Source organism: Parasteatoda tepidariorum, chromosome 12 (genome assembly GCF_982258835.1).
Source record: "Parasteatoda tepidariorum strain Cologne lab strain chromosome 12, Ptep-v5.0, whole genome shotgun sequence".
Taxonomy (NCBI): domain Eukaryota; kingdom Metazoa; phylum Arthropoda; class Arachnida; order Araneae; family Theridiidae; genus Parasteatoda; species Parasteatoda tepidariorum.
This window is the reverse complement of record NC_141766.1, coordinates 51,330,667-51,345,126: the sequence shown is the minus strand read 5'-3', so window position 1 is coordinate 51,345,126 and position 14,460 is coordinate 51,330,667. Positions and strand designations below refer to the sequence as shown.

At 28.3% G+C, this 14,460-nt stretch overlaps 1 protein-coding gene across 4 annotated transcripts in view; it reads left to right on the top strand.

Moving 5' to 3' along the window:
- The window catches only part of LOC107454859 (cytotoxic granule associated RNA binding protein TIA1-like), a 1,051,915-nt gene that overhangs the window by 102,339 nt on the left and 935,116 nt on the right, over nucleotides 1–14,460 (top strand). For all 4 annotated transcript variants that reach the window (XM_016073996.4, XM_071188069.2, XM_016072550.4 and 1 more), the window contains exon 2: nucleotides 7,249–7,341. In XM_016073996.4, the coding sequence (XP_015929482.1) occupies nucleotides 7,249–7,341 (93 nt within the window). The remainder of the gene's footprint in view (nucleotides 1–7,248; nucleotides 7,342–14,460) is intronic.

Here is a 14,460-nt window from a genome sequence, read left to right as displayed (position 1 = left end):
CGTAACCAAATGTAAACTGATTTCATCAGCATAAAAACAATAAAACTCTTTAGTATTGCCCGATAATTAAGATTTCGCATGGAATCTTATAGTGCGTCTAATAGTTTTGCCTGAGACTGTACAGACCTATTATTGTACGAAAAACATCGTGTTCATTCACCAGATCTTGATAGAGTTATTATTTTTCTCGCTTTTACATATTATTTTGCAACCTCATCAACTTTGTTTTTGAAAAGTTTTCTTCGTCTTTATTGATTCCTTTCCATTCATAGTCATTCCATTCATTCTATTCATTATTCCATTCCCTTTCCATTCATTATTTTGCAACCTCATCAACTTTGTTTTTGAAAAGTTTTCTTCGTCTTTATAGATTCCTTTCCATTCATAGTTATACCATTCCCTTTCCATTCATTATTTTGCAACCTGATCAACTTTGCTTTTGAAAAGTTTTCTTCGTCTTTATTGATTCCTTTCCATTCATAGTCATTCCATTCATTCTATTCATTATTCCATTCCCTTTCCATTCATTATTTTGCAACCTCATCAATTTTGTTTTCGAAAAGTTTTCTTCGTCTTTATAGATTCCTTTCCATTCATAGTTATACCATTCCCTTTCCATTCATTATTTTGCAACCTGATCAACTTTGCTTTTGAAAAGTTTTCTTCGTCTTTATTGATTCCTTTCCATTCATAGTTTAGAATCTTTTTCTATACTGCTTTCTCCCTAACCAAGGCATTGTTAACTCTCAATGCTCTGTCAATTCATCTAAGTTTGGGCCTGCGTCTGGTTTAGGTTCAAATCGATTTGAAATTAAAGGTTCCAGATGTTAAGGAAAGTGGATCCACTTGGCTGACGTGTCCAGAAAATTTGATATGGTTTACTTTTATGTGGTTGAAACTATCTCTCTACGTAGCTTGTTCATTATTGTGTCTCCATGTATCATCAACATTCAATGCACTCTGAATCTTTTTTTAATTTCTTCTCATTTCGGTTTTAGTCATAACCTAGATTTTTGATCCATGATGAGATAATAAGTCTAATAAAAAAAGTTTCGTGAAATATGTATATTCAAAACATTAAACACCCAGTATAAAATGAGTATACATTGCTGAAAAAAATAGATCTGAAAATAGATGAAGTTTTAGTTGTCGTTCATTTACGTCGCACTAGAGCTGCTCAATAGGTATTGGCTACGGTCTGGGAAACATCCCTGAAGATGATCTGAAGACATGCCATCACAATTTCGATCCTCTGCAGAGGGGATGGCACCCCCGCTTGGTAGCCCGACCATGGAGATAGGAGTAGATGGAGGAGACACTAGCAGAAATTCGTGAAGCCAAAAGCTCGGCAATGTTAACCGCGAAATTAACCGTCGGCCATCTTACTTACTTCAAAACATTGGCAGTTGTAGCTCGTTTATGCTTGAATTGTCGTATGTTTGGACAGTTATTATCATTTTTATTTTATTCGTTATTAGAGTAGTGTTACTTTGTCTTATTATTTTTTCTTGGACTTCTTATTATTTTAATTATATTATTTTGATTATGACTTCTTGCATCTTAAGGTTTTATGTTACTTTTTAAAAATTTCAGCTGTAGTTTTATTTATTTCTGTCGAAGTTATTCATCTGAAAATTGATATTTTTTAAAACCAGAAAGTATCCCATTGCATTCCAAATATGAAATAGATAAAAAAAAATTAAATTTATTAAAAATCTAATATTATATACAAGTGATTGCATGTAATATTAGATAATAATAAAGTACTCCATGATTACATATACATTTATTCTACGCTTTATAGTGATGTAGTTTTTGCTTAATGTTAAGGCATTGATAGTTTCTGTTCTATACCTTCATTTAATGTATTTCCCCTAAAGAAATAATAATAATTTTTATTAAAGCGTAGGGTCTTCTAATCCCTAAACAAAGTCCTTTTTTAAATCAAAGTGATTTATTTTAAATTTAGCAATAATCAATTTCCTATTTATAGAGAATATATATATATATATATATATATATATATATATATATAGATATATATATATATGTACATAAGGATTTGTGAAGTTAAACCTTTTTAAAGAAATTGTTTATTGCTCTCAGGGCTAAGATATTTTGAGTTAGTCACTAGAATACTGTGATAATATTTTCTCAATCTCTAATTTTTATTTGTTTTTAAGAAATATTTTGACAAAAAATTTTTAAACTAATTTACTTAGTAAGCTATTAAAATGTCATATTTTAAGTATTCATAAAATTTTCATAGTATAAATTATTTAGGTATATTAATATGGATTTGTATAGACTAATTTTTATCAAGAGAAATGAACATAAATTATGTATTGCACTTTCTGAAATTCTTTTTTTAACAAGAAACATCTTTCAATATTGTGGTATTCAATTTTATTTTCTATATTGAGCTATGAGTTAGCTCTATGGATGTGACATATTCATAACCGCTCAGAGCTTGTTCTTTAAATTCTAATTTTTCTTAACGTAATAAGTTTATCTACCTTTACTAGTATAATAATTAGTAAGTTTGAACTCTTAAGTTTGAACTTATAAAACTCTCAGGGTGGTTGAAATTTTACAATTCTTAATAAATTTAATTATATTTTTTAAGTTGTATTGCTAAATACATAGCGATTGTAAAATGAAATAGATCTACTTTTGTTTTAAAAATTCTCCAAGTTAAAGTATTTTTTTTTTCTAAATGTTTTTGTTGTATACCTTCATTGAAAACATTAAATGTGCTTTTCTCTACATTTAAGAATCTTTTTCTGGACTTATAAAGTTCAATGCACCCCTCTAAGGAAATTGTTAGTTGCTTTTTGTTGTATACATTAAATGTAAGCTTCATTGAAAGCATTGAACATGTTTCTCTCTCAATGTATATATATATATATATATATATATATATATATATATATATATATATATATATATATATATATATATATATATATATATATATATATATATATATATATATATATATATATATATATATATATATATATATATATATATATATATATATATATATATATATATATATATTGTTTTTTTTAATGCATAGAATTTTCTAATCCCTAAGCTTTTTTTTTTCTTTCAAATTTAATAATTTTGAAAACAGCTATATTCAATTTATAAACAAAATATAGGTATATATTTAAGGATCTGTTTCTAGATTTTTCAATGTGCCTTTGCTCTGGTTTAAGAATTTTTTTTTTTAAATATTCACTAGAATACTGTGATAATATTTTATTAATTTGTAACATATTTTTCCTTTTTTTTAATAAACATTTTGACATATTTTTCTTTAAATTGATTTACTTTGTATGCAATTAAAAATGTCCTATTTAAGTATTCATAAAACTATCAAAGTATAAATCTTCATATGTATGGATTTATTTTTAGCAAGAGAAATTTGTATAAATTTATGTATTTCACTTTCTGAAATCATTCTTTAACAATAAACATCTTTCAATATTGTGGCATTGTGGTGTTTTCTACTTACAACTGTAAGCCTCATGCTATACTTTGTGGTGCATGAGGAGTTTTAAGTCGTTTAAATAAAATAAAAAAAATATTGTGGTATTCAATTTATTTCTATATTCAGCTTCGAGTTAGCTCCATGGATGTAACTCATTCATAACTACCTAATATTTTTTTCCCTGTCTTTTCTTAAAATAATTAGTTACCTGACTTTATGGACCTATGAATTAAAACTATCAGAGTAATATAAATTTTAAATTTCTAGATAATGAACTTTTTTATCTTCTTGAAATTGTTTTGAAAAGTGCATAATGATTGTTAAATGAACTTGACCTAATATTAACTTTACCAAAATTCCATTTGTTTCAAAAATTCTGTCAAGATGAAATGTTTTTTCTAAATGTTAGAAATACGAAAATTCTAACGTCTAAATAAAAAATGGAGAAAGCTTGGATGGATGGATCTCTTATTTAACTTAAAAGACTAAACTCGACACTTTAAATCAAATTAAGAACCCTTCAAAACAGCCCTCCAAGCTTCGTTTAAAAGCATGGATTAACTAGAAATAGAAAGATGTATGAGCGCACAACGACGCAGCAAGTAAGATGGCGGAAAACTCTCGCGGTTGCTTCACCTTGAAAGGAGTGGGCTAATGGGAGTGCCTTCTCCACTTACTCCTAGCTCCATGAGCCCGACGACCTGCACGCGAAGTTGAGCACTTTACGGGACGAGTGTTTAACGAGCTTTTAGTTTAACGAGGATCAATACCGCACCCCATCGGTCCCTACGCAGTCTGATCCAAGTGGTCCCCCACCCGCACACTAACCACAGCCAGGGATGTTTCACTTCGGTGATCTGCTGGGAATAGTCTTTTAACGATCAATCTAGTGCGGTACAAAAAAAAATCAAGAAATATCGTTCGAAATTAAAAAACAATACCATATCAATATTTAGAGGTTTTCAGGGTGTTTGATAGGTGCATTTAGAAACTTTTACGGAGAAGATTTATCACATCGTTTGCATCTAAGGCTAGAAGAGGTTTCTATTTTGATATTAAGTAGAATCTGCTATCGGTTTAATTTTCCTCCTAGGAATGCATATTAGTGTTTCATAGTAATAATACTCTTTGCCTCAAGCTACACCGATGCGACAGAATTTAATTGAAGGAACATATCATTAAGAGTAGTGCACTGAATTGTTTCTGCATTTATTTTCGTTTAAAGTACATCATTATGTAAAGATGGCTTCTTGAGATAACTTTCATTAATATTTTAGTGAAGTATTTGTTGAACATATGGAATCCTTTAAAATTGAATACATTCTGCTTGCTTTACTTGTTAATAATTGCATTGATTAAAGTTCTTTACGCGTATGATTTTTATTCTTGTGGATGAATTAAATTTTTTATTTCTGCACAAAAAAAAAATTATGGTTAAAATTACCAGAATATGGTAAAAATTACAGTGCTTTTGACTCTATGAGAATACCAAAAAGTTCGGTATTTTTTGCCAAAGCACTTATGTAATGGCATTTGGTAAAATAAACAATATACTATGGTTTTTATTACCATGGTGTTTGGCAGTAAATGGGGTAAAATTTAATATTTTTTACCAAAAGTCAGTATTTTAATAGTATATTTTGAGATGACGCAAAAATGTTTAGTTTGATAACCTCTGTATTATTTAGTAAACACTTAATAACATTGCTTCTTGCCGGTTAATTGTTATTCTTTTCTGCGTTAGATATAGGCTAGTACAAATGCCTGGACAAGGCTAAGCTAAATTAGTAGCTTAACTGTTCAGCATCATGGCTGTACGAACATTCTAAAATGGAAGTGTAGACGTATCTGGTTGAAATCCCACCATTATCCCAGATGTATCTATTTATTTATATTTATTTATTTGTTGTTACGCACACGCACGGCGACTAGTGTGCTCATTACAAAGCTCAGTATATATGCCTATGATTAGTTGAAATACAGACAACTGTAGATAGACACCACAAATGGGCATCCTAGGATATAGTGGGATTCAAAATTACTACCTCTACATTACAATAGATGCATCTTTGTTATGTCTCTTTCTAATTTTAGAAATCTGCCCTTCAACTTGACAAGGCCGAATAATAAATTGTACTTTATAATAAGCACATATATATATGTGTTACAGTAAATAAATATATATGAATTCTTGTGATAGTAATGTTTTTTAATTATTATAATTTTTTTTCCAGAACTCTCCTCTTTCTACCAAATACTATATATAGTGGAGCTAATGGGTTGTAATCAAATCGAAACCATGAATGTGCAACAGTAAATAAATAAATTTGGTTTAGATACATATACAGGCTTCTGTGCTTAATGCAAAGAAATGACTTGTCTCTTGTCAAATTACAAAACAGATAGCACAAAATTGCAAAAAACAGTACTGATATATTATTACCACTACTTTTACGCTTTAGAGCATTTAGATGGGTAGACAACACCCCACCGCAGTGGATGCCCCAATAATGTATGGTTGTTTTGGTAATTTTATCGTGACACTTTAGAGTGTAGTATAAAAGCCATTTATTTTATTCAATGTATTTTTCAGTTTTGCCTCTGTTACTAAATGTGCTGCAATAAGATTTATAATTTTGAAATCCAAAATTTCCGATAAACCGTTAACATAGCGAACGGTAAAAAAAATTTCAGAAATCATTTTATTTCAGAATCACAGTAATCAAAGGAAACGAGTGTTATTTAACAGATCTTTTCGCAGATTTCGGAAATTTTTATTGAAAAATAAAATAAATATGTATTATTGGTTGAAAAAGGTACTTAACATAAAGTATAGATTAAAAGAAAGTAGTAATGTACTGTCTCCTCAATTAACAGCGGAAACGAGAATTTTCAATTGTTTTAATACGACAAACGAGGCGAAATATTTTGTTATACAGACAAATAATAAAATGTATTTTATATGATTAAATTATTTTCCTTTAATAGAAACTTAGATCTAACAGACGGAAAGTCATATTATTTATTGCGACTTAAATGAATGAAACGCGTATTATATTCCTCACATTATTATGACTAGCGCTCTACCATTAAAATTCTATAAAATAATAGAAGAAACTAGTGTAGTGTGTAACACTACTCGTTGCACGGGAATGATTGGATCGATTCAGGATTAGGTTTTAATCACGTACATTTAAATTTTTTTTAAAAATAAATATGATTAATTACTAGATATTTAATTAAAATTACTTTTATGCTTTTTGAGCTAATTAAGATATGATAAATTTTATACGAAACAATATCATGTTTATCACTACTCTGACGAATGTAATAAATAATTTTAAATTGACCTGTCATAATAGAATTCTTCTGAGTTCAAAAGTATCAATTTCAGCTAATGTTTATGTTTTACGCAATTCAAATTTATGAAATTTAAATTTAGTAGTCGCCTCTTAAAATAATTGAAAAAATATATAAAGCAATGAAAAGTATTTGTTGTATACATATTGAGGTTTAATAGCATAATTTATGTAATTATAGTAGGCTTATACGCATAAAAGTTTACAGGAACTAAGCAAAACTTTTTATAACTTATGATTTCAATCACATTCATTTTCTAGATTTTCATGAACATAAGGTCTTTTGAATGTGCATTGTCGAAAATTCTTTTACGAAGTTTCTTTCTTTTGTATAGAATTAAATTGATGGAAATAAATATTTATTTAAATGATTTCATTCTTTCTTTTCAGCCAGGAAACGATCCTTATTGTATTGTAGATCTAGCCGAACATCAATCAGCAACACTTTTAGCTATGAATAAACGACAACAAACAGTTGGGAAGGTAAGATTTTTTGAATGCAAACATAGTTTTTAAGGAAAAATAATACTTGCAATTTTTTTTTCTCCTCATGTCAACGGAGATTTGCTTTTTAGAATGACATTCGTGTACGCATATCAACGTAACATAACGCATATATCCATCATAACGCATATGCATTACAACGTGTGCGCATATCAACGTAACATAATGCATATGTCCATCATAACGCATATGTATTACAACGCATATGTAACATAACGCATTCCTATTGTTTATCAACACAGCATGTTAATATCAAAAACAATATTCATATCCGTTGGCCAAATCTCTATACACTAGCATCACATTCCCGCGCATTTGATCACCAATGTAGTATAAGTATTAATAGTTGTACATGTTAGTCAAAATCTCAATCTTAAACACAATCCCGATAATATAAATAAAGGGAATGTAAACATCAATGTTAAAATAAAATGGAGTCTGGCATTTTCATGCAATGAAACCAGTTCAGAAAATTTTATAACAAATCTGCTCATGAAATAAATTAATGGTGACCTTTATCATCATCATATTAGAGTAAAGGTACAAGGAGCTAAATAAAAGTAAAAATCTATGAAAAAAAGTAATGATAAAATAAACCACAAGAGACTTATCATTTAATAAAACTACAAGTATATTATTTTAATATACATGTATAAAAAACAGTTTTTGTTTCGTATCGCTCTAAAGTTAAAATTCCGTAACTTCTTGAAAATTAACAATAACCAAATTTTAAATAAGTTCATCTGTTTTCATTACAGTTAAGTAACGCAGTAAAAATTTATAACATTATATGCTATAGTTTTATAAATGCATATATCATACCTACCAGCCCGCGGTATTTAAAATTCTGAAAATTTATTACTACATTGCAGAATAAATTACTTAAACCTATTTTTTTCTGAATTTTCAAATTCTTGAGTCTACAGTAGTAAGGTACAGAAAAATAATGGCAAACATTGCTATTTCACAACATAATTATTTTATTCTAAAACAAAACACATTGTAAAACAAACTTTTATTTTATTGTGAGAACAATATACCTACAAATATTTTCTTACATTCATTTATAAACATGAATATCTTATGTTTACCAAAGAAGGCAAAATACAAGAAGAAATTTTTTTTATCTAATTTTATTTTTATGAGTATTTATAAAATGATCGGTTTTGAAATTTTAAAATTATTTGATTTATAAAATGTATGTAGAATAATTTCTCCCAATTGAAAATCATGTACTTCCTTCTATTTTATTCAATATTTTTCAGTTTTTCAATAAATTAGTTAAAGTACTAACGATTTACATTTATAATCACACAAATACGCGTTATTTTATAAAATTTTAAGTATAATGCATATTTATGGTATGTGGTTTTTTAAAGTTAGGTAACTAGCTGTAACCTGCAGTACATATAATACAATATTAACATCATTAAATCAACAAAAATATTATTTTTACGCATAATTATTTAATAGTTTCAATTATATAAAGATAATCATTCAGTTTTATCATATCAGAGATAAAATTTATTCTTCTTAAGTACACTGTAAAAATAAATCTGTTAAATTTACGGGGAAAATGTCAGCTGTTGTGCCAGTATATAACCGCTTATTTTACATAAAAATACTGTTATTTAAAAAAAGACTCCTGTATTTTAAGCAGATGAGTACTGTTATTTTAACAAACATATTTCGCTATAATTCTAAAAAAAAAACTACATCAGCATAGAGTCCGTGCGAGATGAGACCAGAGTTTGCATGACCAGTTGACTCTGGGATTCGAACTAAGGTCACCTAAATGGGTGGAGATCACTTAGTATTTTGAGCTAAGATTATTCTATTATCGCAAGTATAAAGAAACATCTTAATTTTTTGCTTTAAAAGTATTATTGAATAATATTTAACTGTAAAAACGTTTAAAACTAAAGTGGCCCATCAGTATAAAAAATGTATGTCAACTTAACTTACCAAGAAAATTATACAGAAAAAATATAATAATCAGTAAATGTATGAATTTGACAGCGAAATTGATTCTCTGTTTTATTATACGATGTTTAAAATCATAAAGTTATTGCTGGAAAATAAGGGCAATTATATAAAATAGTAAAGTGATCTTAAAAATGTAGAAATATTGTACGGTAACAAGGCTGCGTGTCAGAAACTAGAATTTTAATTGATTCCTTTAATCCGTTTATGATTAGGATGAAAAGCAGAGAAATACTGTTTTTTAAACGCAACAGCTTTAAATCGTCAAATATACAGAGTGAGTTCGTAAAAAGAACAGCGATTTTTTTTACTGTTTGCGGATAAAGGACAAAAACAGAAAAACAATCTATATTTTTCTTTAAATAGCTTTTTTTCCTGTGAAAAACATATTTTTCTTCTGTAGAATTTTCAGTTATTTTTTACAGTGCATTGGGACAGAAAATTTAATCATTTCCTGAATCCGTTAGGGTTCACCCTGAAAAATACCTAAGGAAAATAATTAAAAAGGGCCTTTTCAGATCTAAGAGTGGTGGGTGGACGTATTGTTAGGATTAAATTTTTTTAATTCGAAATTTAATTATTAATCAAACGATGAAAAAAAAATTATTTATTATGAATATTGATTAAATAGCAAAGGAGAATAAAAATAGTACTTGTTTTAAGAAAAAGAATTAAGTGAAGCTGTAATTAAATCAAATAATCGGGAAAATTATTGCTTGTTTTAAAATAAAAAATAATGTGAAATTAAATGTCTTTAAAATTAATGTATCAAGAAAATATTATTTTGATTCGTTAACATCAATAATCTTTATCTTCCAACGTGGTGCTATAAGTTCACTCATTATTTTAATGATTCAATTAAAAATTGTCATTTAAGCTCTTGCAGACTTAATAATACTACTCTGTAAGGATATTTATAAGTAAATAAATTAGAAACGATTTAAATGATCGATTTTAATGATCGTTTTTAATTCATATTAAGATATCAATTCATAGACTATTTATTTAATGGCAATGGTGCAAATAATTCAATTCGTAAGTATATTTATACGTACTTTAACCAATCATAAACCTTGTTGTTCTCACTTATTGAAATAACATTGAAAGCACGTCATAACTGTCATTAACATCATCGTATTAGGTTTGTCGGTTACTCGTGAAATTTATTCCAGAAATAATTCAGTCATCGGAAGTCCAGATTCCAGCGAAAAGGCTGAAACCATCAATTAATCATTTGCTTATGTTAGAAGCATTGAAATTAAATAGGCGACAACATGCGCTGATGCAATTACCTTAGTGAGCAACATATACTTAATTCAGATCTCCTTTGAAATAGAAACGTAATAAGTACTTGTCCCGAGTTGAGATCTCAATTAATTTATATATGTTAGTCAAACACAGTTAGGCAGGAATAAGTTGAAGAGGTGATTATTTTTAAGATTTTAATAATCTCATTTGTGTAGAATATTCTTTTAACAATGATATTATTTAATTTTCAATGGTTTTAGTCAGTTTATGCTGTGATTTCCAAAGAGTACCATTTAATAGTTAAACTTTATAGATACTCGAGATCCTTACAATGGTACCAATTATATTCATACACTTATCGTCGTTGTATTTCTGGTAACTAGTATGATAAAAATGAATTGAAACATTATATTTTTAATTTGTATTACTTTTAATTTGCTTTATTTTTTATTTGTATTATTTATAAAAATTTTTCCATCGACGCTGCCTTGCAGTTTTGTATCTAAAAGTTTGTGAATAATAAAATGGTTTTGTAGAGTAGTGCAACATTTAAATGGCATTATTCTTGAACGCAAAGAGAATACGAAGAAATTCCCAAAAAGTTGCATCGTTAATATACCCAACCTTATTGCCGGCCCCGAAGGTCGGGACTTTGCCCAGTAATGATTATGCCTAGTGTTTAAAAAGTTGCCTACATACCAGATTCCTCGTTTATGATTGGGTTAAACATTGAAACAGTTAAAAATGTGCAATTTTTCCTGTATCCAATATAAAACACTCACGAACACTGTCCATATATATACACACTATAACAAAAAATTCGACGCACCAAGAAGGAGTTGTCCGATTGAAACGAAAATTGGTGGATAGGAAGACAATGTACAGAATAGTAAATGATTAAAATTTCAGAACAATTGAATAATTTATTGCAGAGTTACAGTAACAAGTTCAATAAGGTGTTGACCCGCCTCTAGCCTGGATACAAGCTGACACACGGCGTGGCATAGACCGATAAAGCTCCCGGATGGTCTCTTGCGGAATTTCCTGCCAAATTCGATCCAATTGTCGAACGAGGTCATCAACATTCCGTGCCAGATGCAATCGCCTTCCCATCATATCCCAGACATGCTCGATGGGAGAGAGATCTGGTAATCTGGCAGACCAAGGAAGAGTTTGACAAGCTTGCAGATAGTTCATAGCAACACGTGCCGTATGTGGTCTGGCATTGTCCTGCTGAAAAACCTGCCCACGGCGCTGCAAAAGGAACTGTAGCAAAACATTTCTTAGGATGTCGTCGATGTACCGCTGTGCATTAAGTGTATCTCCAATGACGATCAAAGGGGTCCGGCTGTCAAAGGAAATGGCACCCCAGACCATAATGCCTCTTTGAGGGCCGGTGTGGCGTGCAATAGTGAAGGCAGTATCCCCCCTCTGCACTGTGCGTCTCCAAACACGTCTTCGATGATCGTCAGGGCACAGTTGGAAGCGGGATTCGTCGATAAAGACTATACGTCCCCAGTCGGCATCATTCCAGCCATATCTGTTCAAAACATTCATGCATACGAAATTTCAAAGCAATAGGATGATTGCTTCTTGGTGTGTCGATTTTTTTGTTATAGAGTGTATATATATATATTCATAATACTCTACAATAATGTAAATTGACACTTTAAATTCTATGTTTTTTACATTTTTAAAAATTTCTTAAGAAATATAAAAATTATTCTATAACTTTAGAGGTGTTTAGTTCATGCGATTTCTTATATTCATAAGAAAGTTTCAGAACTTACAGAGGTTTGAGGGATCATCGATAAATTACGAAAGTAAACAAATACTTTTAAACACTATATGTCGGAAAAATATAGCAATAAACTTGTAATTGGCATCGATTACTTTGATTGATACTTCAAATAATTGCAAAAAATATCGTAAGCGTAGCTTAAATATTTGTACAGATATGGGCATTTCACAAAAATAAAAAAAAATTACCTTTAAAATTTTTTAACAAAACAAACAATCTTTAAAAAATCTTCAACAAAATTTAAAAAAAAATTGGAGCAGTTTTTAATTAGGAGCAAAATTATAATTTTTTAATTGGAAAAGAATTCGATTAAATTTACGCAAGATATGAGCTTTTGAAGTTCATACTACGCATGCTCGAAAAAAATTGAGAAACGATTCTTAATAATTTTGTAAGAAATCCTTTAAAAACTAATGAAAAATGTCCGATTTGAAAATCTTGAAAATTTGAAAAGGTCGTAGCAATTTCTTATCAGTTTTAATTTTTATTTTAAGGAAAGTTCTGAATGATAACAATTTTCAACAAATTTGATTTTGTACTATTAAAGAAGATCTATTAAAAATGCTATTGACATTGTGGGAGATTATCTCCCCCAAAAGTATAACTTATTTCTCATGTTTTCTTTTCTTTTACGATCACATTTAGCTTTTCGGGTGATTATTGTATGATATTATAATTTTTTATTAAATTTTCTCATGATACAAAATGAAATTTGTGGAAAATTCCTTATTATTTAGAGCATTTTTTTTAAAAATATAAAAACTACTTAGAAAGTTTTTAGAAACACGTTATATTTTCAGATATGCAAACAGGGTTCCCGCGGTCCTTGACAAATTTTAGTTCAGATATTCAATTAAGGATAATGCTAGAAAATTTTTCTTATTATTTTAATATACCACTTTGTCGATTTTAAAGCTGGAATTTTCATACATATACTTTGTTTGGAAATATACATTCTTTATACTTTCTTTGGAAAACAATCTTCTTTAGTGAAAGCAAATGCTTACTAGTAAAAAAGGAAGTATATATATAAAGCAATCTGGCTGAGCTCTGGAGTTCAAAGCAGACATAGCCGGGGGAAAACTCAACACTATTCTCTGATCATCATGGTTTAGAGAGGAAGAAATCAAATCTCTGTGCTCCACATTTTATGTTAGGTAGGGAATTTTAAAGGGAAAATTTTGTAAGTCATCCCTATTACATGCGATACAAGGGATAACTCAATAATTATAATAGTTCCGAATTATCTTATAGAGCTTTCTTACGGAATTTCTTACTTCCTTAACTTACTTGTATATATAATATATTTTATATATATATATATATATATGTATATATATATATGTATATATATATATGTGTATATATATATATATATATATGTATATATATATATATATATATATATATATATATATATATATATATATATATATATATTTATATATATATATATATATATGTATATATATATATGTATATATATATATGTGTATATATATATATATATATATGTATATATATATATATATATATATATATATATATATATATATATATATATATATATATATATATATATATATATATATATATATATATATATATATATATATATATATATATATTTATATCTGTGTGTGTGCGTATGTATAACATACGTCAGATTACGATCAGATACTTTTTCAGGAATTTAAATCAGGGCCACTAAAATTAGGAGTGTGATTTCTAGTATTGGAGTATTTAAAATCTTTATTCATTACTGCATCATTAGGAGAATATTTGATATGAGTAAATCACACAACATAAAAGATTTTTATTTTTTTCATAATATTGTTCTGTTAACAGCAATATTTTTAGCTTCGTCCACAGGCGAATAAGTTTCTTCTAATAAACGGTGTTGAAATGTGATAGTGTCATACATTAAATAACCTGGGGGAGATTTAGTTGCTTAGTATAGGAGACAGCTAGTATTTTTCAGTAACTTCTTTTATAATTTAGAATAAGGAAATTTTTAGAAGAATCATTAATTTTTCATTTCAGTTGCATTTTAATAATTTGTTCAA